This window comes from Sus scrofa, chromosome 13, assembly GCF_054392235.1.
Source record: "Sus scrofa isolate SSC_HxYL_T2T_F1_AM1 chromosome 13, Sscrofa_HxYL_maternal_Yorkshire_Landrace_v2.0, whole genome shotgun sequence".
Taxonomy (NCBI): domain Eukaryota; kingdom Metazoa; phylum Chordata; class Mammalia; order Artiodactyla; family Suidae; genus Sus; species Sus scrofa.
Genome location: NC_139395.1, coordinates 204,941,880 through 204,968,360, shown reverse-complemented (window position 1 = coordinate 204,968,360; position 26,481 = coordinate 204,941,880). Strand labels below are relative to the sequence as shown.

The 26,481-nt window shown below is 38.7% G+C and overlaps 1 protein-coding gene across 10 annotated transcripts in view; it reads left to right on the top strand.

Annotated features, from left to right (window-relative positions):
* The window catches only part of APP (amyloid beta precursor protein), a 281,826-nt gene that overhangs the window by 194,137 nt on the left and 61,208 nt on the right, over positions 1 to 26,481 (top strand). For all 10 annotated transcript variants that reach the window (XM_005670306.4, XM_005670305.4, XM_005670304.4 and 7 more), the window contains 2 exon segments: positions 15,878 to 16,006; positions 16,840 to 16,939. In XM_005670306.4, the coding sequence (XP_005670363.1) occupies positions 15,878 to 16,006; positions 16,840 to 16,939 (229 nt within the window).

Genomic DNA, 26,481 nt, shown 5'->3' with positions numbered 1-26,481 from the left:
CCTTCCATTACAAGAACCTTAGAATAGAGTACTTCCATTTCTGCTTTCCTAATCTTTGGGCTGTTGGTTGTCATACTTTTTCCATACCACGTTATTACTATTTTTTAAACCGTCAGTCCTCTTTTGGAGTTCCTGTCATGGCGCAGTGGTTAACGAATCCGACCAGGAACCATGAGGTTGCAGGTTCAATCCCTGGTCTTGCTCAGTGGGTTAAGGATCTGGCGTTGCCGTGAGCTGTGGTGTAGGTTGCAGACGCGGCTTGGATCCCACGTTGCTGTGGCTCTGGCATAGGCTGGTGGCTACAGCTCCGATTGGACCCCTAGTCTGGGAACCTCCATATGCCGTGGGATTGGCCCTAGAAAAGGCAAAAAGACAAAAAAAAAAAAAAAAAAGTCAATCATCTTTTGAAGAGTGGTAGGTAATAAGACAAATATTTATTTACCTGTATAGTTACCATTTCTGATATTCTTCATTTCTTGTGTAGATCCATTTGGAATCATTTTTATTCTGTCCAAAGGACTTCCTTTAAAATTTCTGTTTATTTAGACTCATAAAGATTGCTTTTTGCTTGAGTATGTCACATGAATCACATCTTTCTTTCACCTTTATTTTAAAAGACATTTTTACTGGTATAGAATTCTGAGATAAAGATTTTTTTCTTCAGCCACCTTAATAATGATCCATTTTCTTCTTATTTGCACTGTTGGCAACAAGAACACTGTTATCATCCTTTTCTTTGTCTCTGTAAATAATATGTATCTTTTTCATCCGGCCGCTTTTAGGGTTTTTTTCCTTTATCACTAATTTTGAGCCATTTGATTTGATTATGATGTATCCTGGTGTCTTTCAGTCTGCTACGGACCCCATCTAGCTATTTTTCATGACATACATAGTAGTTTTCGTATCTAGAATTTTAATCTGGGTTTTTGTTTATTTGTTTCACATCTTCATATCTTTACTTAATTTTTGAACCTTTGGGATTTTTTGATTGGCTGTCAGGCATCATGAAGTTCACCTTGTTGAGTGCTGCGAATCTATATACCTGTACCATTCTTCAGCCTTGTTCTGTAATGCAGCTAACTTACTTGGAAACAGAGCAGTCATCGGCCTGTAGCCAGTTATCCCCCAATACTGAAACAAGATCCTTCTGAGTCATCTACCACGATTGTTGGGCTTTTCCATCTGGATGGGAACAGGTACTGTTCCTAACCGTGTATGAACACCAGACACTAAGCCTTTTGGATGGTTTTTTTTCCCCATGACCTCTGTTTCTTTCACGCATGTGCATTAGTCCACCACATTCTCTTATAGGGCATTATCTGCAAATCTCCAGGTTCCCTCTCTGAGCAATCCTTCCTCGCTTGAGTTTGCTTTCCCATGACTGCCAGCCACTTGCATCTCTCCAGACTCTCATTCCATGTTTTCAGCTCTCTGGACTCTGCCAGGCTCTCTCTGGGTTCCCATGCCTGGAGCCACAGCCTAGAAACTCAAGGCAGTAGGCTTGGGCGATTGTAGAGCTCACCTCATTTGTTTCTCACTTCTCAGTGGTCTCTGTCCTTCACCCAATGTCTGATATCTTGCAGAACCCTAGTTCTATATATTTCGTCCTTTTTTTGGTTGTTACTGGCAGCAAGGGTAGATCCAGTTCCCGCTATTCAGTCTTGGCTGGAAGTGCAGTCTGTGTGTACATTATGTAACTAAACCAAAAGGCCACTCACTTACACTGATTCTCCTCATCATTTTGATTTTTCTTTCTATGCTAAAAGTTCAGTGCAGAAAGCTCTGAGGAACCATAAAAGAGCCTCTGGTGTTCTTCCAGAGACTGAAATAGTATCGACCCTGTTCTACCAATGACGTCACTGAGATGGAGTAGCTGGTCCAGGGTGACACCACTAGCAATGGACCGGGTGGAGCTGTGAATCACAGTTCACTGCAGTGCCTCCTTACTAGACCAGGCTTGCACTCAGAATCAAAGGCTTTTGAAAAAAGTCACATTAGAATTTTCACAATAGTCACATTAGAATTTTCATTTTCTATTCAGAAAAAGGTCTCTGCCCTGGCACTGCTCAGGAAAATCCTGTTTGTGCATCTTTGGAGAATGCATTCCTTGGTTACTCTCTTTTTCTAGGAGACTTGATTTGCGGAGGCAAGGCCATCAGCATCACTTGCCAGAGTAAGACAGGATGGTGGGTGCTGAGACCAGACTCTTAGTAGCTGACATTTAGCGAAGTATTCCAGCTAAAGGTCCAGTCTCTGAAGTAAGATTTTTGCAGAACGGTCACTGATAGAGCTAAAAATAAGAGGAAGACGGAATGGTGTCTTGAACAAATGCACATTTCAGATCATTCAGTTCAGCCCCATCAGCCATCACAGGAAAGACCGTGACAAGAAGAACTGCCAAAGTGTCAGGTGTTTTCAAAGGGGATGATTCAGATTGGGCCTAATCATGCTTGCCCTGAGTCTGGCGCTCTCATCATGTAGAATTAGACAACATGTTTATTTGAAATAAAAAGTTAAAACTGGATGAAGAAGAACTATTTAACGGTCAAAAAAAATTCAAATTATTGTTGGTTGATCCAAGGATTGCTCTCAGATTCTCACCTAGAAATGCATAAAACTCTCCCATGCAATAAAAGCTGGGACTGGATAGTCACAGGCCTGCATTCTGCGCATTACCTGCCATTTTTGTTAAGTTATTGTCTCTGTCCAAGGGTGTTATTTGAATTTTAATGTATAGCATGACATGGCACTTAGCTCCACACTTGAGGAAATTCGAGAGAATTCTAAATTCCTTCTTGAGGGCTTTTATACATTGCTGTTGAAAGACACAAATTGAAAACTTGCCAGTTAGATATTAGATATTATTCTAATATCCAGCACAAATGAACATCTCCTCAGAAAAGAAAATCATGGACTTGGAGAAGAGACTTGTAGCTGCCTGGAGAAGAGACTTGTGGGGGGGGGGAGTGGGAGGGATCAGGAGCTTGGGCTTATCAGACACAACTTAGAATAGATTTACAAGGAGATCCTGCTGAATAGCATTGAGAACTTTGTCTAGATACTCATGTTGCAACAGAAGAAAAGGTGGGGGAAAAATGTAATTGTAATGTATACATGTAAGGATAACCTGACCCCCTTGCTGTACAGTGGGAAAATAAAAAAAATTATAAAAAACAAAAAAACAAAAAAAAGAAAACTTGCCAGTTAACTGTCTGAGGAAGGTCATGTCTTACATTAGAGCCGTAAATAAATATTTTTGAACTCTCCTTCATACCTAATACAGTACTTAGAAAACATGAAATATTAAGTGTCAGTTGACTCTAAGAAAATGAGTTTTAGTCAAATGGTCTTTCTATAGATTCTGTAGTTGATATTACCTTCAGAATAATTATCCCTGTAAACCTGACCAAGTTCTAGCAAATAGTCCCAGACTTTGAAACGGGAATCTCAAACAGTGTGGATTGTCTCCACAGTCTCTTTGAACCTTAGGTTTAATTTATACTTTCATTGTTTTTAAAACACAAACTCGGAAGAATTGATGTGGTAATATTTTTGTGCAGCTAGAATTCCTTGTTCTACCATAAATTTCATTTGTGAGTTCCCAAGTCTGCGTATGCTTTATGTTCTAAATTTCCTTCTTGATTAATCACATGCCTACTGGCTGATACACTGAATGACCAACCTAAAAGCACATTGTTTGAATCATATTTAGGATTTGTGCGTGTGTGTGTGTGTGTGTGTGTGTGTGTGCGCGCGCGCGCGCACGCGCGCACATTTCAACTATCACAATCGTTCCATCAGTCTCTCTGTGTCCATCCCATCCCCCCAGGAATAAAAAAAATTAGAATGTAGTCAGGACAAACTCTTAATCTGTAGAAGGCTAGTGACTCTTCTAAGGACCAGCTCTTCAAAACTTTCACTTCTCTAAAAGTTTCCTTGTGAAAATAAAGGACTTACACTTTTTTTTCCCAGAAAAGTTCAATTTCTTTCCAAAGTTGCATCATTCATAGTTAAACTTACATCACCCTTAGAGGCCTTTAAGCTACCAAACATAAGTACTATTTTAAACTAAGTTATCATCAGAAAGCACAGGACTTTGGCTTCTTACTTTCAAATTCAAGCCACTCATGGCCTCTTGAAATAATGAGTTAAATACTATCTGAGCCTTCCCTCCTGTAACTGTCAGGGTCTATTTCAAAGATGGAGAAAAGATGATGATACTGCCTGACTGTTAAATATTCTCTGTAATCCGAAGAGAGACTAAACTTAAGTGGGATCTTTCACAGATAAACTGAAGGCTGCCTAGGAATTTCTGTTTAAAATAAACTTTCCACTGTAGGTTTAGGTCTGGAAAACCTTAGGAGCACCTGATTACTAAGAACCAAAATGTTTTAAAGATGAGAGATGGAAAACCAAAACTTTCTTTGTAACTCTGAGATTTTGGGTATCTTTACAGATTCTTAGTCTGAATCTCCATTAGAAAGCATCCTAATTATTTTCCTGACCTTGACAACTTTTAAGCATTTTCTGTGTGAAAGTGAGAATTAGGAAACATTTCCATGAATATCTGGCTGTCTGTGTGCCAGTAGTGTTTGTTTTCTTTTGTTTCCGGTGTCTCATGAGACATCTTATCCATACTAAATTTGGATACTAAGTACCAAATGGCAGCTATCTTATCCATGCTAAATTAATTTCATGCTTGTATCTGATGCTTCACACTTAGACTCTCAATGTTTGAGGGGAAAAAAATTGGCAATTTCTTTAACACTTGCACCTTTTCCTTTCTCATTTCTATTTTTTTTTTAATTGAAGTATATTTGACTTAAAATATTATACTAGCTTTAGGTATAAAACATAGGGATTCAGTATTTTTTATAGATTGAATACCATACAAAGTTATTATATTATTACTGACTATATAGCCCATGCTGTACGTTACATTCCTGGAACTTGTTTGTTTTATAACTAGAGGTTTGTGCCTCTTAATCCTCTTCACAGATTTCACTCATTCTTCGCCTCCCCCTCCTGATGACCATTTGTTTGTTCTCTGTCTCTGTGAATCTGCTTCTGTTTTGTTACATACGTTCATTGCTTTTGTTTTTGGATGTCCCATATAAGTGAAAACATATAGTATTTGTCTGATTTATTTCATTAATCACAATACCAGCCAGGTCCATCCATATTACCACAAATGACAAAATTTCATACTTTTTTATGGCTAATATTCCTGTGTGTGTGTGTGTGTGTGTGTGTGTGTGTGTGTTTGTGTGTGTGTGTGTGTGTGTACACCACCTCTTTTCTATCCATTCATCTGGCAGTTGGCACTTAGGTTGCTTCTATATCTTGGCAATTGTAAATAATGCTGCTATGAACATAGAGGTGCATATATCTTTCCAAATCATTTTCTTCAGATCAATACCAAGAAGTGGAATTGCTGGATTGTAGGGCAATTCTATTTTTCATTCTTTGAGGAACCTCCATTCCGTTTTCCCTAGTGGCTGTACCAGTTTGCATTCCCACCAACAGCATACTAGATTTGTTCAGCCGAATGTTAAAATTTTCTTGAGATTTCTGAAAAATGTCTTGACACATTCTTTCATAGAATGATTTGTGAAATGTACCGTTAAGGAGCATGGCTTTGTCCATAAACTGAGATTTTGCTCAGTGCTTTTTGGTGAATTTTAACAGCAGAGCAGTACATGTTGAATAAGAAGTAGCAATCATTGGAGAAAATAAAGGACAGCAGTTAATTGGCTTATTGTGTCAGGCGCGCTGGTGACAGCATGAGGTGGTTCCAACCAAATCAGCCTTTAGCCAACATCAGTATGGGTGTAACTATGTGTTTTGTAAAGTAAAAAGAAATCGAGGTGCTAAACTTGAGTATTTTCATTTTTATGTAATTGCTAAGTGCCCTTCTCCTAACAACCCTTTATTACCTGCTAATCACTTTTGGTTGTAAAAGAAATAGGAGGCACTTATAGAAAATACTTAGATAGGATATATACCCAAGTTAAATATACTGGACCCACACCTCAGTATAATGGATGGTAAATAAATTCATGTTTATTTGCTGAGATCTTAATATGTGAAGGCATTGAGAGAGATGAGTACTAAGGAATTTAAGATAGTCTATCTGCACATTTTCAGTATAATCAGAATTTTGTAAAGCTGATCAGACTGCCAGGTTGAAAATCATCTGGGAGAAATATAAGTAATTATCCTATACCTTATATATTTATTATTCACTCATTCATCATTTATTGATTTTTCATTGAGATTTGTAAAAATTGGTGGGCACAAAGAAACTCATTAACTTGAGAGCTTTTAGGACAGACCCGGTGTCAAGTGGTGGGTGAAAAGACAAATGGGAGAATTAGCATTTATTGAACAAAGTCCTATAAACTATGCTGTGAGGTTTGCATGCTAGTTCAGAAAAGTCTCACATTATTACCTCCTTACCTTGCTTTGAATCCTTACCAAGCTGAACAGACATCTAGATCTTACTAAAGACCAGTGGAAAGTGTGTAACTGGAGACACTAGTGTTTTCTTTTTTAACTGCATCAAGTTAAATAGAAAATTAGGAAGTATGTAGGAAAGGCATCAGCTTGAAAGCTGTCCTGTGCCTCTGAGACCATATTCATCACCCAGACGCCCTGCACACCAGAGCCCCACTTAGTCACTGCCTTCAAAGTCAAACTAGCTCTTCATCCGATGCTGTCAAACACACAGCACTGGGAAGTCATATTTTGTTCTAGCAGAGATTTTGTGTACATATTTATATGTCAATATCTATTTTCATTTTTCTTAAAAATGAAAACATAAATGTTTGGGGTTTTTTTAGACAAATACATAGCACGTTATTTAATAATCCAGTGGTACTTCAGTGTCTGGCGTTACAGATATCTTCCCTCCAGAACAAAGAGCAACAAGGGATCTTCTTCCTAGAAACATGCATGGATGCATGTGCACAAAATGACACATGGGTTTCAAGGCATTCACTCACTCTGCAAAGCTCATCCATGAATCAGTTTAAAGATCCTAGGTTATATTTGGATTTTTGTAAGTTCAGAGAAGCAAAATTTGCCACCCTAAATGTTCCTCTTTGGCATGCAGATTCATTTAGACTGATTGTTTTTGAGGCCCCAAAGATTCAGGAAGAACCTTTGACCTTCTTCTGCCCAGCTGCCTAAAAGGATGCAGAAGACCGGTTCCAGGAAGGAAGGTGTCACCATAGATAAGTACAGTATGAACTAGGTATAGAGACAGGGAGGAACCTAGGGAGGTCTGTTAAAATTCCTCTCTGTGTCCCATTGTGTCTGTGTGGCCCAGCAAACTCTCCGAGTCAGTTACCTTCCTCCCCTTTGAAATCCCAGACCACTATTCCCAACATCCTCTTTCATCTTTTGCTGAAGATGGTGTCTCAGTGAGGGTTTAGGCTCTTTGGGTGAGTTACTCAGTTTTTCTGGTGTACGTATTATTCAACTTTGTTTGATTTTCTTCTCTGAATCTATTTCATGTCAATTTAATTCTTAGACCATCCAGAAGAACTAGAAGCCTGGAGGAAAATTTCTTCCTCCCTGACATAAGCTTTATCTGAGTTGTCTTATATTATTTCTAGTAGGTCAAGACACTGTGATTGTGGTTGAGTGTCAGGTGAGGGTGAAATTAAAAGAAATGCAAATGTGCATATCTTTGAACATGGAGTAGCCACGTAGAGGGTTTGTAAGGCAGAAATGCCAAAATCTAGGCATGAATATGAAAGCATATTGTTATAACTCTGTCATAAGAAATCAGAAGTATGTCGCAATTGGCATTTGTCAGATGATCAGACCATATGACAAATCTTTCTGGAGGTCTGTGGTATTTTAAAAACCATCTTTTGTTTACTATTTCTTCCTCAACTCTGTGGGATTTGCCTTCTGGGTTGCATTAATAATCCTGCTCCTCCTTAAGGACTTCAGCATATTTCACTGTGAAGAGTTAAACAAGAGTTGAAGATGTACAAGTCCAAACAATTTCTTCTTTGCCTTCAAGTCAGCAGATCCAAGCTCTGAATCCAGTGGATGCTAAAGCTGGTCCATTAGCATAAGTCACGGAGTTTGGAGGAGGTCCTAAGTTTAGTTCTCTGTGATGTTTTCACTGTTGTATAGCTGGGGTCTGTGTACGAAATGAAGAACCATTTCCTCTGCTCTCAATACTCTTGACACCAAATGTGCAGGAGGCTCTCCCTCACACAAACTCATTCTGACACTAACCCCAGGTGGCGGCGAAGAGCCCCACAGGTTAAAGGTACAGTCCCACTAGACTGCCCCCACTTCAGAATCCACTCACAAATCCCCACTTTTCACCTTATAATCCTGATGGACCCTGAGGGTTCCCGACCCTCTTTTCCGCTTTGATAACTCACTAGAACAACTCACAGAGTAAGTACTTTATTTACGGTTAGGAATTTCCTATAAAGGATAGAACTCAGGAAGAGCCAGATATAAAAGACTGTAGGGCACAGGAAGGGGGAAGGTATGGAGTTTGCATGTCCCCTCTGGACATGGTACCCTCTTAGTGTCCTATGTGTTCTCCAAGCGGAAGCTCTCTGAATTCCATTGTTTAGGATTGTTAGGGAGGTTCCAGTTGGTAGCCATGAATGATTAAATCATTGGCCATTGTGATCAAACTCAGTCTCCTGCCCCTTTCCACTCCCTGGAGGTCCCCTCTCCTCTCCCTGGAGGTAGATAATTGGGCTGAAAATTCCAACCCTCTAATCACAGGATTGGTTTCTCTAGCAACCAGTTCCCATCCTCCAAGAGGCATCTCATTAGCATACAAAAAAGACCCCCTTATCACTCCAAGGGTCTAATAAGCGCCTGTGTCTGGAACCAAGGACCAAAACCAAATATTACAACAAAAGATATTCCTGTCACCAAATTTTACTAGAGTTTGAGGATCTCTGTGTCAGGAACTAGGGGCAGAGACCAAACATGCATTTCTTTATTATATCCCAATAACCAAAATAAATTATGAACACTAACAAAATATCACAGAAAACAAAAACAAAAACCAAAAAAACTATGAAAGTTACCAGATTTGACAAACCATCCAAAGGTCCCTACTTTGTACATGACAGGATATAGAAACACCTGTCTTTAATTCCCAGGTTTGCCATCTTATGTTGAAAAAAGGACTTAATTAGAAGGATTCCTCCTCCTACATTCAAAAATTGGGGTTAACGGTTCTATTCTTTCCCAGTTAACATTATTCTAGCTTTTTGTTAGCTGTGCTTAGAAAAACAAAAGGATTAATGGAAGGTTGAGATGAGACTGTGAAGTAGAAAGATGTCTTCATCTCTAAGAAGAGAGAAATTGTTAGGATAGAACATGTGGAGGCTCTGGTACTTTGTCGGTATTAGGAAGTCATCTGCTTCCTTGTGGGGGAGGGGAGGGATGGGAAATGACTTTGCCTGGGTACCACTATGCTCTGTTACAGGACAAAGCCAGAGCCAAATAGTAATCTGATGTGCTGGGAAGGGATGTTTCTAGTGCTTTCCTATTACCAAACCCTGAGAAACACTGAAGAGAGGCAGGCCTGAGAATCCATTGCCATTTTCCCGTGGCTTCTTCAAGACATCTATGTTTGACTTGGCACAGAATTGTCATTGCCAGGTTAAGGTACAAAAAAATCATGTACTGTGCTCTTCTGAAGAAAGGAATGTGTGTGAACTCTGCAGTAGACTTCAAACATTTAGCTGAACTCCAGACATGTAGCATTAAAGATGAACACAGCTGTGATCCAGAGGTTCCCATGGAATCTTCCCCGAATATTACTTTTTGGTCCAGATTTTTCTGACAGCAGTAGAATGCATGTGAAATGCTGAGGGAGGTCCATTGTGGCAAAATAAACTCAACTGACACCATCTCGACTAGAAAGAGCTTTAACTGTCTTGGGGTTTTTGGTTTTCTTTAAACCTGCACAGAGATGCTGTAACTTTTATATTTATATGCTGAAGATATCCTGAAATCCAAGATGTGGAACTGTGAAAAATAAGGACCCTAAGCCTATTTGTGAAAACAAGAGAGTCTTGCTTTTTCTTGGTAGGTGACTAACTTCCCTAGTCACAGGGATGGAAAACACTGCTCCAGGAGAGGGTTTCCTGAATAAGTTCCTTGTGACCTGGAGGCTTAGGGTGCTGCCCATAAAGTGACTGTGTACTTCCTTCTTGGCAGGATTATGCCAAGGGATTTTTAAAGGCTCTTGACAGATCATTCTCTCCCATCAAGGGCTGGTTTCAAGCACAAGTGTCTGTTATGATAAGATGCCAGATTTCTACAAGCATAAAGCCACAAAGAGAAGGCCACAAAAGGACTGAACAGGCGTGTTTTAATATACCTTCCACATGAACCGTGGAATAGAAAGCTATCCATTCAGACGTGATTGGCAATGAGTCAGTCAAATGTGTGTGATTGATCTAAAGATGGACTTTGGATCCATGGAGGACACCAGATTTATGAAATTGCATGAAAGAGCCAAGTGAAAAGGACAGTACATCTAAGAAGTGAAAGCATTAATTTTTTAAATTACATTTTATAGGGGAAAGCCTTGAAATTTCCTTTAAAATTCCACACATCAACCAGACATCAAAACTCAAGCAAGCTTCAAGAAGACAAGTTACGCTATCTTTTGAAATCAAGGAAATGAATCTTGTTGACATTTGAACATGATATAGAGTCTATAAAATATTTTCTGGGAAGAGTTCCCTGTGACAACAGTTCCCTGAAGGAGCCCAGCACACTAGGTGGATAGATTGAAAAATTGGGAATGTATCTTTTCTTGTTTGTGAGATGGTTATTTTCAACTCAGATACCTTGAAGGATATATTTTCCTGCTGCAATGACTTGTACAATTATAATTAGCTCTAGGTTATTCATTAATGTAATTAATTTTTTTTCTGACAACCAAGTTGTGCCGGGGAACTGGGCCAGGAGCTAGCGCTGTGTTACACTCCTGTTCCAAGAGAGGGAAATGGTTAATGTTCCAGAATGTAAATCTTCAATTTTCAGGTTAAGTATAATCCATTTTAGTAGGGCCTACTCTTAATCCTTTAAGAAATTTCATTTTGAAATGATTTTTTTAATGCAGTGTGATTATGAAGTGAATTTAATGCAAATTGAAAAGTGCTACATCTCATGCAAATAGATGCTTTGTAATTATGGTCTAAATATAATAGTGAAACAATATAGTGACAGTAAAAAAGGATTGGGTATAATTAGTCCCCTTGGGGCAGATCTTTTCCTTTTATTATCTCTGTTCTTTGCTGTAAATTTTAATAATAAGATTAGCCATTCAGTGGCAATATAACTAGATTGCAATATTAATAGATAGAATATCTACATTGTGAAATGAGGGAAATTTGACAGGGAAAAAAATGTTACTGTTAGTTACAGAAGATGTAAAGACTTGAGAATGATTGAAATTTTGTAGAAGTTAAAAACATGTTTCTTAATTTCTGCTTACTGTCTGTATCCTTATGATACACTGATGATTTTTTAAGCTTATTTTTTTCATCATATGAATAATCCTGTCTTTAATATAAGGCTTATGACAATAGAAATAGCCTGTTCCTTTAAGAGGATATATTTCTATAGAGACCTTAGATAATTTTTTCTATCATTTCTGTGACTGTTTTCTGTGCTTTTAATTAAATCTTTAGAACTTCATCTTTGTCCTAACACAATGAAATAAAATTCCCTAAACAGTGCAGGTTCCGTATTACTCTGCCCTACATGAAACAGCTCCAGAAGTAATTAGTTTTAAACTTTGGAAATTCTGTGTTCTGGCTAAACGTTGTAAAGGGAATTATTTCTGTGTTTGAATGATATATGCATGAATCATATACCTAAGGCCGAACTCTTTTTTTTTTTTTTTTTTTTTTTTTAGCTAAAGTAGATGAAAATATAAGAGTACAGGAAAATAATCCACTTTGCCTTCTTAACTCAAATAGCATCTGTTTCTCTGGCAACATAACTGACATTTTATTTGGTGTGATATACCTACCTATTCCCACAAAAACTAATCTGTTTTTATAGTTTCCATTTCTAAGCAGGATCCTTAGAAATATGTTTACATGACTAAATCAACCAAACAGAACCTGGTAATTCATTGAATGAGGGTTGTCAGAATGTCTTTCTGGATGTCTTTCTGAATTCTCATGTCCCAAAGGCATAAGCAATAGGAAGGAAAGGCTGATGTTTATACTGATACACACACAGTGTGTGTCTGTGTTCACATAAGCATTGATGAGGTCATGGCTTACCCTGGGCTCTTAGGGCTCATTATCCTCGCAGGAACTTGTCCCCTGAGCCATCATGAAAGCCAGCGTGCTACTGTTTCAGCGTCAAGCTCTAGGGACTTGGGGTGGAGATAGGGATATATTTCCGACTCTATTTCTGAAGCATATGAAGAAATGTCAGTGTTGAATGAGATAAGTAATTTCAAACATGTGAACACATTCAGTATTTAATTATCCATCTTAGTAGAAGATAAGGATGGATTTAGAACTGGAATCCGTGAATGGCACAAAAGCAGAATTTTTTTTATTAATACCTTTAATCTTTTGCTGGTAATCCCAAACAGATTGACAGAGAACCTTCCTATCTTGCTATTTCTCTGTACATCTGAGGTGTTCGCAGAAGCCCTAGCAGCATGCCAAAACCCAAGGACGTTATTTCAGAGATTGAATGAGCTAAATGTGGATGGTTTTTAGCACCGTGAAAAGAGCGGGTGTAAGCGTTTCCCAAGAGTATTATCTGAGCTTATAAGAGCTAGAAGTCCAGACGGGGGCTTCTGCAACAGACTCTCATTTCTAACTATTCAACTCTTTTTGTCAGTTGTCAACTGTCTAGGTTAGTTTATTGGAATGAGTCTTTCACATGGTCCATTTTAGAGTTAACTTGAAAGGCAGGATCACTTAAGCAATCAGGAAAATGGGCTGTGGAGCCTCTTTTACTCTCCCACTGACTAGATCTGTACTTACATGGGACCAGCTCTGCCTGTAGCCCTCAACTTCCTCTGTGCCTCGCTTGCTTCATCCATGAAGTGGGGCAATACCTCTGTCATGGGGTTGATAGGAAGATTTGGTGAGTTGCTGTGTCTAAAGCACCTGAAGCACTGCCTCCTTCGTATAAACAGTTAATAAGCGTTGAAGTGTTATTGCTTAGAGAAAAGAAAAATGGGGACAGGATGGAGGCAAGGACAGTAGAAGAAACAAGCGCAGAGGAAGTAGCTGCTGTAGACTCAGTGGTATGCTGGGTAACTAACACACCTTCCTTTTTTTTGTGGGAGCGGCACCCGTGGCATCTGGAAGTTCCTGGGCTAGGGTCGAACCTGCGCCGTATGAGGCTTCTTAACACACATTTCTAATCCCCACCTGCGCTGTGTGGAAGATTGTTGTTTGAGTGGCACCAATGTGGAAACTGAGGCTTAGTCATTTTGAGACGCGTGTTTATTTTTAAATTGATGATAATGTTAGTAATACCAACTGGGCATCTCTAGAATGTGTGGCGATGGCAGGAAAAAAGAGAGAGACCCAGACATTAGTTATCAGAGTCTAGCTTAGGGCAGCAATGTCAAGGCCAGTTTGGAGCCATTACATCCAGGTGCCTGTGCTTGAAAGGGACATATTCTGAGAATAACATGCTTGCAGGAACATTGATAGGTGACTTACCACCAAAAAAAAAAAAAAAGGAAAGAAACTAACATTGAAAAGCAGTCCTTCAAAAACAATGTTCAACTGAAGTATTTTTTTCTCATAGGAGCTCTTCAAGAAAAAATTCCATGAGATCCTACTGTGTAGCACTGAGAACGTTGTCTAGATACTTGCACCATAGCACAACAATGGGAGAAAAAATTATGTATACATGTATGTGTAACTGGGTCCCCATGCTGTACAGTGGGGAAAAAAAAGTGTGTTGGGGAAAATAACAATAAAAAATAAATTTAAAAAAAATCCATTTTCTTCAAAACAACAAAGCCTTTTAGAGAGGGAAAAATAAAATAAAAATAAAGATGAAATAGAGCCACTGAGAAAGCACATTCAGCCAGACAGCTGCACAAGTAAGAGGCTGGGACACCTTGGATTAAATGCAATTAGTTGTGATCCTTTTTGTCTCCAGCCTTGGATGTATAATTACCATAGAACCAGAGGGAGTTTTTTAGGCCTCAGTGTTGAATAAAAAGCAACCTGCACATATAATATCCATCCCATTCAACAATACTTGACCTTTAATTTCTGATCCAAAAATTACCTTTTCCAAACTAACGTTCGTATAAACCTATCCTCTTTTAAATATGTCATCGATGGAGTTTGTCAGTTGTCGCTTTTACTGCTTTTCTCCTTTCAAGATTTAAAAGACCATTCTCTGATTTGGAGAATCAGCCAGATTTCACAGTGCTAAAGAGAATTGTAACAATGTACCTTCAAAAGCGATGTTTCAAGCTGCGATGCCTGCCTCGGGGTGGGGGTGGGGATTATGGAGAAGCTCACTGCTTCTAGGAGAAAAGACATAAGTAAGGCCAATGAGCTCAGGTTTACTTTCTTTTCATTGTATTTATATGTTTGGTTTCTTAAGTTTAGGAATGTGGCCTGTAGAAGACATAGTAAGAGCATCCTTTCTGAGTCAGTATATTGTGTGGTTCCTGATAAAGAAACACCAGCTGGGGCTGTCTAAGTTCTCACAGTTGAAGAGTGCAGTCAGAAACAGATACAATGTCATAGATTGTGTTAAGTGCAGTAGCTGGGGTTTGCATAGCATTTCATGGTAACAGAGAAAGGGCACCACTTCCATCTGGGTGTCAGGGATGTGGCCCCTAAGTTAATAATAAGCAAAAGGAGAAGAGGAGGCATAGTCTATAAATTATTGGAGACCACACACCATCTCTGTTAATTAATTCTGTACCTTCCACCTCATTTTCAAGGTGCCCATGACTCATAGGGTAACAATAACTAGATCCAAACAGCCAAAATTCTCTTCCTGATAGGAACTTGCACAGGTAATTTTCGTTTGTTTGTTTTAATAAAGAAATGTGTATCTTTGGAAACCATTTTACAAAAATCACATGGTAGGATGTATGTAGCAATAAAATTGTTAAAGACAGAGAAAGGAGACTTTGTCCTTTATTTGTTAGGATGAATAATTTCAAGTAAGACTGGAATAAAAATGAAATGGAGCTAATTAGAAAAAAAAATAGAAGGACTTAAGAAGAAACTTAATTGTCACTGAAAGAATTAGAATCTGATGGTGTAGAAAGATTTTAATTAAACTCTGAAGTAGAATAACACATTGGCCTTTCTTCTAGGAAAATATGATGTCTCAGAACTTATCAGCTATTCCTTGGTCTACAAATTAGTAGTGGTTAAGTTGTCCATTATGTTTCTCACTTTGATTATTATGTGCTACTGATGGTGGAATTATTTGTCCAACAATTACTGCTGAAAGAGCCATTAAGACTGTGCAGATAGAAATGTAGTCTCATATTTACTCGTGTGTATTGGAGTGGGAAAATGGGAAGGACCTAACTTAAATATGATAGATCCAAAAATCTACTCTCCTTTTAGAGCAAAATGCGCTATTTTAAAATAAAAAGGACAGTCATCATTCTATGTGTCAAATGCTAAACGCTCTTATAGAAATGAAAAGTGGCCAATCGTACAAGGAACTCCTAGTAAGGAGGGAATGGAGAATTACTTAAAAGGGAGCACTGCAAAAAGATGACCGTTGCTTTCACATTATGGAATGAATTAGCAGGACCCCTCTGACCCAAAGCTATTGCAAGAAGCAATATTTTAGACAAACCTGAACATTTTTTTTCCTTTTTCTCCCCTTCCAGCCTCGTCATGTGTTCAACATGCTCAAGAAGTATGTCCGTGCTGAACAGAAAGACAGACAGCACACCCTAAAGCATTTTGAACACGTTCGCATGGTAGATCCAAAGAAAGCTGCTCAGATCCGATCCCAGGTAAGCATCCCATGTAAGAGTCATGCAACTTGGACAGTCTAGCATTCTTGCTCTCTGAGTTGGGTCTTTGGGTATTCCCAGAGTATCTTTTGGGTGTTGTACCTCTAGAGTAAGAGTTCTTTAATTCCTGGTAAATTCTAAAGGTTTGTTCTAGGGCAACATGTGGTTTGGCACTTTCTGACTTATGAAAATAACAAGGAGTATAAAAATCTCAAGTGTCTATGGCCACTGATTTCTAAGGACCATTTCAAACTCTGATGACTAAAATGAAGAAGACAAAAGTCTTCCACTAAAATTTGGTTCAATTGTGGAAGACAGTCATAAACTCCATTTCTATGGTCATTCTTGGATATAATGTGAGACCAAATGAAGTTTGGTCTCTCCCATTTTCAAAGCTTGGCAACTGGGAGCCACCTCTGGAAATCTGAAGTTTTGCATTTCCTTCCCCAGAATTTTTAAACTATCTATCATGAAATACCCACGTGATCCCACTTATTAGAAAATCTGCAAAGACATATACATAGGGCATTGGTGGTTATTTAGGATTCTCGATATTAAGAGTCAGAGTTGGACAGAAATGGTCTTCTCAGTTGGCTTTATAGGTTATGGTTATAAGCATACAATATAACAGGAAGATTAAAGCATCTCATAAGTTAGAGAACAGAATATGAGAGAACAAGAAAAAATAAAGATACCCTTTCAAGTTCAAAGTTCTAATGGCATTTGGTCAGTTTTATTTGGAAAGCCTGTATCTGTCTGCGGTGCTTGGTAAGGAACATGACTATTCCTTACTCCTGAGATGGTTTACCTGGAACCACCACCCTTTGCTGCAGGTTATGACACACCTCCGTGTGATTTACGAGCGCATGAACCAGTCTCTCTCCCTGCTCTACAACGTTCCTGCTGTGGCCGAGGAAATTCAGGATGAAGTTGGTGAGTAAGCAGTTCTTTGGATGCTTTACATATAAACGTATTTTCCTCCCAAGGAGAAGATCAGGGAACTGAGTTCATCTATATCAGGAATCACCAGTGTTCTGATACGTAGATGCAAGAAGAGCAGGTTCGCTTTTACAGTGAAAACCCTTGGTGGGTAGAACTACCTCTCATCTTAGAAATTATATCAGATCTTCACTGCATACTTAGAAAAGTTGGGGGATGTAACTTGACTTTTGGTCTCTTTGTGTGATGATGAGCCACTCAAAGATTGGATTATACTTGTCAGCAATCTTCAATTAGTCAGTCCTGTAAATATCACCTTACCATGCTTTCATGCTTTACAGTTTGATAGAAACAACCCTTCCTTCATCTCTTAAGTAAGTCTTTATTATCATACCTTTATGGGTGACATGATAGCCCATTTTTCAGTTGAAAGAGCTCAGACTTAACATTTGAAGAATCTTCCTTATGTCATGTATATCCCAAGGAGCACAACATTGTGGCTCCTGATTTTGAGGTTATTGTTATATTCAATAACACATCTTTCTTTGATGCCCACCCCTGCCCCTGCAAAGCCATGGGTGTTCTCTGAACCACATTGTTGTTTAAACTTATTTAAATATGTGTTTACTATATTTCATTAAACTTTTATTTCACAATAATTATACCAGAGCTCCTGCCATGGTGCAACAGGATCAGTGGTGTTGCTTGAGCACCAGGATGCAGGTTCAATCCCCAGCCAGGCACAGCAGGTTAAGGATCCAGCGATGCCACAGCTCTGACATAGGTCACACCCTCACCTCAGATCTAATTCCTGGGCCGTGAACTCCCTATGCTGTGGGGCAGCCAAAAAAAAGTGGAGTGGAGTGGAGTGGAGTGGAGTGGAGTGGAGTGGAATGGAATGGAATGGAATGGAATGGAATGGAATAGAATAGAATAGAATAGAATAGAATAGAATAGAATAGAATAGAATAGAATAGAATAGAATAGAATAGAATAGAATAGAATAAAAATTATTACCTCATAAGAAGTTGGAAAAATAATATAGACAAGCCCAGTATAGACATCACTCATCTTCCTTCATAGTAACATCTTACATATACTGTCTGTCACACATTGTCAAAATCAGAAACCTGACATTGTGTGACCATTGTCTTGTATGTCCCTAGTTTTCTTAATGAAATCTTTAATATTTCATATATGTAAGTTCTCCTTTTTCTGCTTTTCTTGGAATGAAATAAAGTATCACATGACATAATTCTCTATTAAACCCCCAAAATCCCCCATATTTGTTTAACTTTACCTCCCAAAAGTATGCAAATGGCAGTTACCTCAGTGACTCTTTGAACATAGGCAGATGTATGTATCCTGGAGACTTGGTGCATAAATAAACAATATGTGTGTGTCCTGTTTCTCTCCACAATGAGTCCTGCCCTTTGTTAACTTGTGTGGAAGTAGGTGCAGGTTATCTGACATCAGAACACCCAAGATGTTGTGGGTGGGTATACCAATTACAGGAATTCCTGCCTTGAAGTGCCCGAAACATGGCTTGGCTTGCTTTGTAGTTTCATGCCAGGGCTATTCTACTCTTTTTTTTTTTTTTTTTTTTTCCTAATGTACTAATGCCTTGCAAGTGTTGTTTGTGTTACCATCAAGTATTTGACACTTATCAAGTAATTACATTGTCTGGGAAGTATTGTGTATTAATGTACAGAATTTTCTTTAAGAAATGAATGGTCTCATTAGATTATTTGTAGGATAAAAATTTGCAAGGAACCTTTAAAATACTGTCTACTAAATAAGTATACAAAAGTCCTCCAGTAAGTTGGAGAATGGACAAAATCAAAGAAATACCACATTCTTAATGAACTGAAGCTCAAATCATCCAGATGCATGTATTTTTGCCTTAGAGCCATCTTAAGCTTATTTTCGTAAGTGACTTCAACTGAGGCGTTGCCGGTAATACCAAACTGTAGAGGAATAAATCATTGTGCAGGACTAGAATAGTTCACATTCACCTTAAGTATGGTTGACTCTTTCTAATTAAATTATCAGAACTTTTTATTCAGCAAAATCCTACTGAAAGCAGTGACCATCCATGAGTCACAGTTCCACAGAAACAGGCAATGATTCAGATGTCTTGAGTGCTGCAAAATGCCTGAGAACAGGCCACACACTAAACTTCAAAATTCAGTGACCGGGAGTATGTTCAGATAGTTGGAATCACGGAATTTTTTCTTTAAAACCAAGGAAAAGAAAACTGCAGTTCCCATCGTGGCTCAGTGGTAACGAATCCAACCAGTGTCCACGAGGACATGGGTTCGATCCCTGGCCTCACTCAGTGGGTTAAGGATCTGGTTTTGCCATGAGCTGTGGTGTAGGTCACAGATGCGGCTTAGAAACTGAGTTGCTATGGCCGTGGTGTAGGCTGGCAGCTGCAGCTCTGGTTGGACCCCTAGCCTGGGAACATCCATATGCCACAGGTGCAGCCCTAAAAAGACAAGAAAGGAAGAAAGAGGGAGAGAGGAAGGAAGAAAGAAAACTGAATTTGGATTAAGATCATGTTATTTTAAAAAATAGTTTTGTCATTCTAAATATATGAAACACCAAACCCTGAAATGTAATCTTTTTAAAAAAAAAAAAAATCTTTCTTGCTTCCATTTTTAAATGGCTATTTCCTGTTGGAAGAGCAGCTTGCTTTAGTGAACCTCCATTAAATAGATCTCTGTACCATTTGAGATCTTAACACTTGGTGTTAAGCCAAACAAAAGGGAAAGTGGCTTTTCTGGATGGACCTCAGTAAGTCAGTTCTTCGTTTGAAGGAACATTTCAAAACAACTTACTTTTAATATAGGAATGATAGATGAAACAAGCCTGGCCATGGGGGCTAGTTGATTAACCTGAAGGCTATTTAAGCTGAGTGCGAGTTCTTTGTAGTCTTCTCTATAGTTTTGTAGATGCTTGAGATTTTCCATAATAGAAATTGTTGGTCAACTTACGTTCTAATTAGGATATTCACAGATTTCTTCCAGTGTATATCTTAGACATTTAATAGCTTCTGAGTAAATGCTTTGCATTAGTCTGATTTGCATTCATCTGCCTTTTCTGTATGTTGCCAAACTTTAGATTTGGAGTCAGTTTAGTGTAAATAAAAAGGATACTACAATTCAGAGCTGTTGGTAACGATCCGAAAGAACCTACAAAGGCATGTGTTTTATGCAAAAGTTTGTGCTTATAAATGCAGGCAACTGGGATATGTTTTACTGCATTAAACATATCCCTGTATTTCTGGAGAGAAATACAGTGGTTTTGTTAAATACGTTGGGTAATACTTGCTCTGCAAATGAAGGGTTTTCACCATTCCTGAGGAACTGGGGGTTATCTTTAATGACATAAATATACCTGCTTCAGATAATTAATGCTCCCATGATGGTAGCATTCTCTCTTATGGATGAAAATGAGGGAGAAACTAGCCATGCCAGAAAGAAAAGGGGAAAGCGGGAGTTGGCATCAGATTTGTTGAGAACAGCAAAGTGTAACTGACTAGAGCCTAGAATTCATCGTGCCAGTGAGTTCCTGCCCTGGCCGTTTTCACCCACTGTGCTTTCCTGAGAATCTCGTCTATCTGTGCTACTCTGTTAACTCTAGTAAATCCCAACTTCATGGACCTAACAGCAGCCTCTCTACTGAGTCCTCGCGACATATTATAGACTCAGAACACAGGAGTACCTTGGTTTATTGTGCTTCGCAGCTACTGCGTTTTGTACAAATTGAAGGTTTATGGCAACCGTGCATCGAGCAAGTCTCTCAGCACCAATTTTGTAATAGCATCTGTTCACTTCGTGTCTCAGTCATGTTTGGGTTATTCCCGTGATGGTTCACATTTTTCATCGTTTTATTTGTTATGGTGATCTGTGATCAGTGATCCTTTTTGTTTTGTCTTAATTTTATTAGCATAGAGTTGATGTACAATGTTGTGTCAGTTTATGCTGTACGGCAAAGTGATTCCGTTATCCATGCATATATTCTTTTTCATATTCTTTTCCATTGTGGCTTTTCCTAGGATATTGAGTATAGTTCCCTGTGCTATACGGTAGGACTCAGTTGTTTTGTGATCAGTGATCTTTAATGTTATTGCAAAAAGATTATAGCTTGCTGAAGGCTCAGATGATGATTAGCATTTTTTAATATTTTTAATTTAAAGTGTTTACTTTTTTCTTTTTAGACGTAGTGCTATTGCACGCTTAATAGACTACAGTATAGTGTAAACAACTCGTAGATGCACTGGGAAACCAGAACATTCATGACTCACTTTATTGAGACGTTCGCTTTCTTGTAGTGGTCTGGAACAGAACCTGCAGTATCTCCAGGATATGCCTATATTTCACATGCTTCTCAAACTCCAAATAATGCACGTAAAGAAAAAATTCATTGCGTCCCTCTTAATTTCCTCATTTTTCCATCTCAGTGCTGGCTGCTCCCAGTTGTCCTCTCCTTTTCCACACTGCTTTCCTCTCCTCCATCTGTGACTGCTTATCAGTCTGAAGTCCTGTATCCTCTCCTTCCCATCTCCAAGTGGAATCCTTGCTCTAAACATCTACATCGTTAGCTCAGATCCTTATCCCTCTCGCATGAGTTTCACTCAACTCCCAACTAGTCATCCTGCCTCCTGTCTTCCCAAGGCCCCCTCCTACCCAACGTCTTCATCTTCAGGGCTGAGTTCCCTGCTAAAATGAAAATAAAACCTGTACATGTTTCTCCCTTGCTTGAAAAACAGCATCCTTCAATAGTCAACTGAATGTCTACACCCGTAGAAGTCGTTGACTAATTTGTATAGGGAGCCAGAGGGAAAGAACTAGTATTTGGGTAATAGTTATATAGCAAACTCATGACCATCTTTCTGTTGATGCGGATGGACCAAGTTCTTTATGAAAGTTCACACTTACTGAAGTTCAGGGCCACCACATGTAGATGTGGCAGGTGGTTTACAGCAAAAGCAGAGACTGACATTTATTCCACATCCCACTAATGAAGACAAAGCACTGTGGTGTTGGGTTGTATCCACGGCAGCAGGGCTTTATTGTAATTCACACAAACACAGCATATGAGCTAGCGACATCACTGGTGAATTCAGTAACAGCGCCCCCGACTTACAGTTGAAGACACTGAACCTTAGAGAGAGATCCCTAACTTGCCCTTAACAGATGGTAAAGTGACGAAAGTGGAATTGGAGTCAGAGTCTACACGAGTCTGAAAGCAGTGTGCTTTCTGCTACCCACTCTCCTCTCTCAGGTAGATTTCTCTTCTCCTGAACCTCCATGGCCAAAGCACCGTGTATCCACACTCTACTTTGTATTTAATCATTGATTTGCTCATCTGCTAGCCCCTTTTCCTGTGAGGTCTTCCAGGACACGTCTTGGTCTTGTCTGTATCTTTGAGATCTAGGAGAGGACCTGGTACTTTGTAGGTATTCGTCATCATAGACCAGATTGAATCAAATCCCCAGGCTGCAAGATTGATGCTCCTTACCTTAGGTGGATCAGGTAAACTCTTCCATCACTCGAAAGACCTACCCTGAGCTCCCTTCTTAACACCTAGCATAGCCAGCATTCCACAAAGCAAATCTCTGTCCTTGGCCACAGCATTCTCTAAAGGTAAAATTAATGAAGCCAACACAATGGGTGCCATGGGCAAAAGTATGAAGATAAAGAATAAAGCAAGAGGGCTCTGGACTGTAATTGATAACATTTTACAGTATTGCCCTATATCATTTCCACGACCCTCTGCTAGTTGGTTATCTGCCCTGTGCATCTACTTCGACACTTGATTAAGTGTGTTGTCTGGTTTGACTGTCCCATCAGCTAGCATCTGAGGCTGTTTATTCGCTTTGCTTCACCAAAAAGTATGAATTATCAAAACTACTCTATTGCTTTTATGAAAGCTTGCCTTTTATTATTTTATAATAATTTTCAGCTCTATTTGAATGATTACTATGTGCAAACTCCCAGGCACAGTCATTTATTACTTAATGTTTTCCTTTTTGTAAAAATTTTTAAAAAAAGTATTTGCATACAAATTATGAAGCTTTCTATAGAGAAAGGCTTTAGGCATTGTTCGCAGAGGGGGAAAAAAATCCCCTTATTCATTGAACATGGCTGTTTAGAACTTTTTTAATTCAGCAAATGATAGAATCATTAATGTAGGGAAAATATGCCTCTTTTCAATGTCGATATTCTATTTTAATCATTTCTTAACCCTTCAGAAAGAGTTCCTTCATCTCTACTCTTGTTCAGCTCAGCTTTGCTTCATCAATTTGCTGTTTAAAAATTATGGGGTTGTTTTTTTTTTTTTGGTTTTTTTTGGACCCTTTGTAATCTTCCTTAAATCTGTGTTAAAAGGATTCTGTTCTTCAGTCAACACTGAGGTTATTTATCAAAGTGCTTCATTTTTCAGCTACCTCAAGGCTAAATAAAAATACTGCCGCTTTCAACTCAGAGATGGCTATTTCATAGACTGCTGTAATGACCAATTTATGAAAGAGGCAGTAGGATAAAAGGGGGAAGGAAGGCCTAATTGTTTCATACCCTGGGTTTTTTTTTTTTTTTCCTTTTAGCATTTGAAATTAGTAAAAACATGAATTATTATAAACCAGATGTTAGAAGGATCTCTGACTGAATAAATTCATAGTGAATGGGTTGGGATCGAAATATGTGGCCGGAGATCAAGAAACTCAAGTTAATGAAAGAATGCTCACAATTTTTTTTATTACAACTTGACTGTGGCCGCTTGATAAAATTTTCTACTCTTTGGGAAAAGTACAGCATGTTTACTTCATAGACAATGTTTCCATTCTCCATTCTTAATAAACCTATTGATTTTTGGATTTAATGAATCCAAAGTAGCCTAGATTTAAAATAGAATATTTGTAGCACTTGCCAGACCAGCAAAATGGAATATTCATTACTACTGAGAATTTTAAGTATCCTTGTGTGCAATTGGTAGTTAAAGAGCATCAGGGAGGAAAAGATCATAAAAGTAAATAAAATGAGAAAACTGTTACCTTATTCTGCTCTTATTGTTTTTCATAAGAAATGACTTTTACGTATATGTAGATTTAGAGCTGATTTAAGTATTTGGAAACAATAACATTTAATTGTATTATAAATTGCTGAAGATGGAGTTCCCATCATGGCACAGTGGTTAACAAATCCAACTAGGAACCATGAGGTTGCGGGTTCGATCCCTGGTCTTGCTCAGTGGGTTCAGGATCCGGTGTTGCTGTGAGCTGGTGTAGGTCACAGATGCGGCTCAGATCTGGCGTTGCTGTGGCTCTGGCATAGGCTGGCGGCTACAATTCCGATTAGACCCCTAGCCCAGGAACCTCCACATGCTGCGGGTGCAGCCCTAGAAAAGGCGAAAAGACAAAAAAAAAAAAAAAAAAAAAAATTGCTGAAGATATGTTCTTCCTTTAGTTTTATAATAGTCTCAGGGCTCGTTATTCATGTTTTCACCAGTGTTATTACCTGTATTACAGGTATGACCAGTGTTGATTTGCCTGCTTCTAAGTGTATAACCTTTGTCTCTCTTTTAGCAAGACAGTTACTCTTCCCAAATAGAACCACTCATTGTATAAATGAGAAAAAGAAAACATGTTGTCAAGGGAACCTACATATAAGCATAGTAACCTTCCAAATGGGAAAATATGCTATGACAGTAGCGCCCCAGTTTTCTGATGCTTTAAACCACCATGTTGGAATGTCTCTAAACAGCAAGAAATAGACATGTCACTGCCAGTGAGTTCATACCTCAGACCCAACTGGTCTGTGGACAGTCTTAGGAGGTTACAACACTTAAGCCTTTAACTCACCCATAGTGACTCGTTTAGTACTTTGTATACATTTAGCTCTCTAAACCTTTTCCGGATATGATATGTAAAATGTCTTTTTCTAAAGAGTTTAATTACCGAATCTGTAAATATTGTGTATGTGTCATTCAGATGATCTGTGGAGTCATTGATAAGGTCCTTTAAAAGTTGGCGTATGTTAACTTGCCTTATGTAAATGATCACCAGGGAAATTATTCAGGAAAAGAACATCATTTCTCCAAAGAATGTTTATAATATTCTCTTCTAGCAAATAGATATTTTCTTCTCTGTATTTCTAATCCATGATTTTATAGGAAAAGTCAATCCTTTAACAGTATTGAAAAAGAATCCAGGGTGTTCCCGTTGTGGCTCATCAGATTAAGAACCCGACTGTCCATTGAGGATTCAGGTTTGATCCCTGGCCTTGCTTAGTGCATTAAGGATCCGGTATTGCCGTGAGCTGTGATGTAGGTCTCAGATGCGGCTCAGATCCCATGTTGCTGTGGCTCTGGTGTAGACCAGCAGCTGCAGCTCCAGTTCAACCCCTAGCCTGGGAACTTCCATATGCCTCAGGTTCCCCCTTAAAAAGAAAAAAACAATAATAAATAAATAAGTACCAAAAGAGTAAATAAATAAACAATATAATAAAATAGCCTATTTCATGTGTTTAGTTTTTTTGTAAATATATTTAATTACATGTGCTCATAAAAGCATTTATTAAATCTTATTTCTGTGGTATAGCCAATGGTGACTACTTGGATTGTCCTCCACCTGTCTCTGCATCTTTGCTTTTGGTCTGGGTAATGTTTGAGTGAGTCTGCCCATCCCCTGAGAGCAGGTAGAGGAACTGTGTGTTCAGCTTCCTCTTTAACATTGAACTTGATACAGCTGCTCTAAGGCCCGTAGAGGCTAGAGACACTGTCACCTGAGGGAAGGAAGCAGGGCCAGCTGCAAGTTTCATGCCTCTCAGCAGCAAGAGCCTGAGCCAGCCTGGCCTTGGCGAATGATGCATTTCTTCTCTTTCGGAGTCTGGCATCGTCAAGCGAAGCTCTGATGCTGTGGCAAGTTGCTTCTGAAGCTTTGCCAAGTTAGGAAAGAACTTCCCCAGAGCATGAACAGTGGAGAGCTGGAAGTGCAAAAAGGAACATATCCTATTAATATGATTCTACTTAATTAGCATCTTATGCTGTTCTTATTGAGGAAACTCTAGAAGCAAGCCAAATTTCACATTCTAGGTTTTGAGCAGGGGGTGAGAGATGTCAAGAGAGAAATTGCTATGAAATTCTAAATTAGTTACTCTTTTGCAAAAACCTGCCTTCGTTTTGTGGATGATTACTGAGGCTTGAAATCAGTAAGATGAGTTCACTCTCAAATCATAGTCAGTGTGTTTCATAGAAAGGAAGGTCGCCAAATGTGCCCTTTTCCGTGTGACATACACAGTAAGAAAAATATGTACGTAGCTGGACTTGAAAGTGTAATTATTCACAATGTGACCTTTCCTTATTACATTAAAAGTTTTTCTCTGTGTCATGACCATGACCAGATAACATGTTTCTTGCTGTTTCTAAGTTTTCCAAGATGCCAGAAAGCAGTTTTCTAAAATTTTTATGTATGAAACTTTGTTAGTTGTTATAGCTGTTGAGTCGTTATAGTTTTCTAATCAGAGATTCTGCTG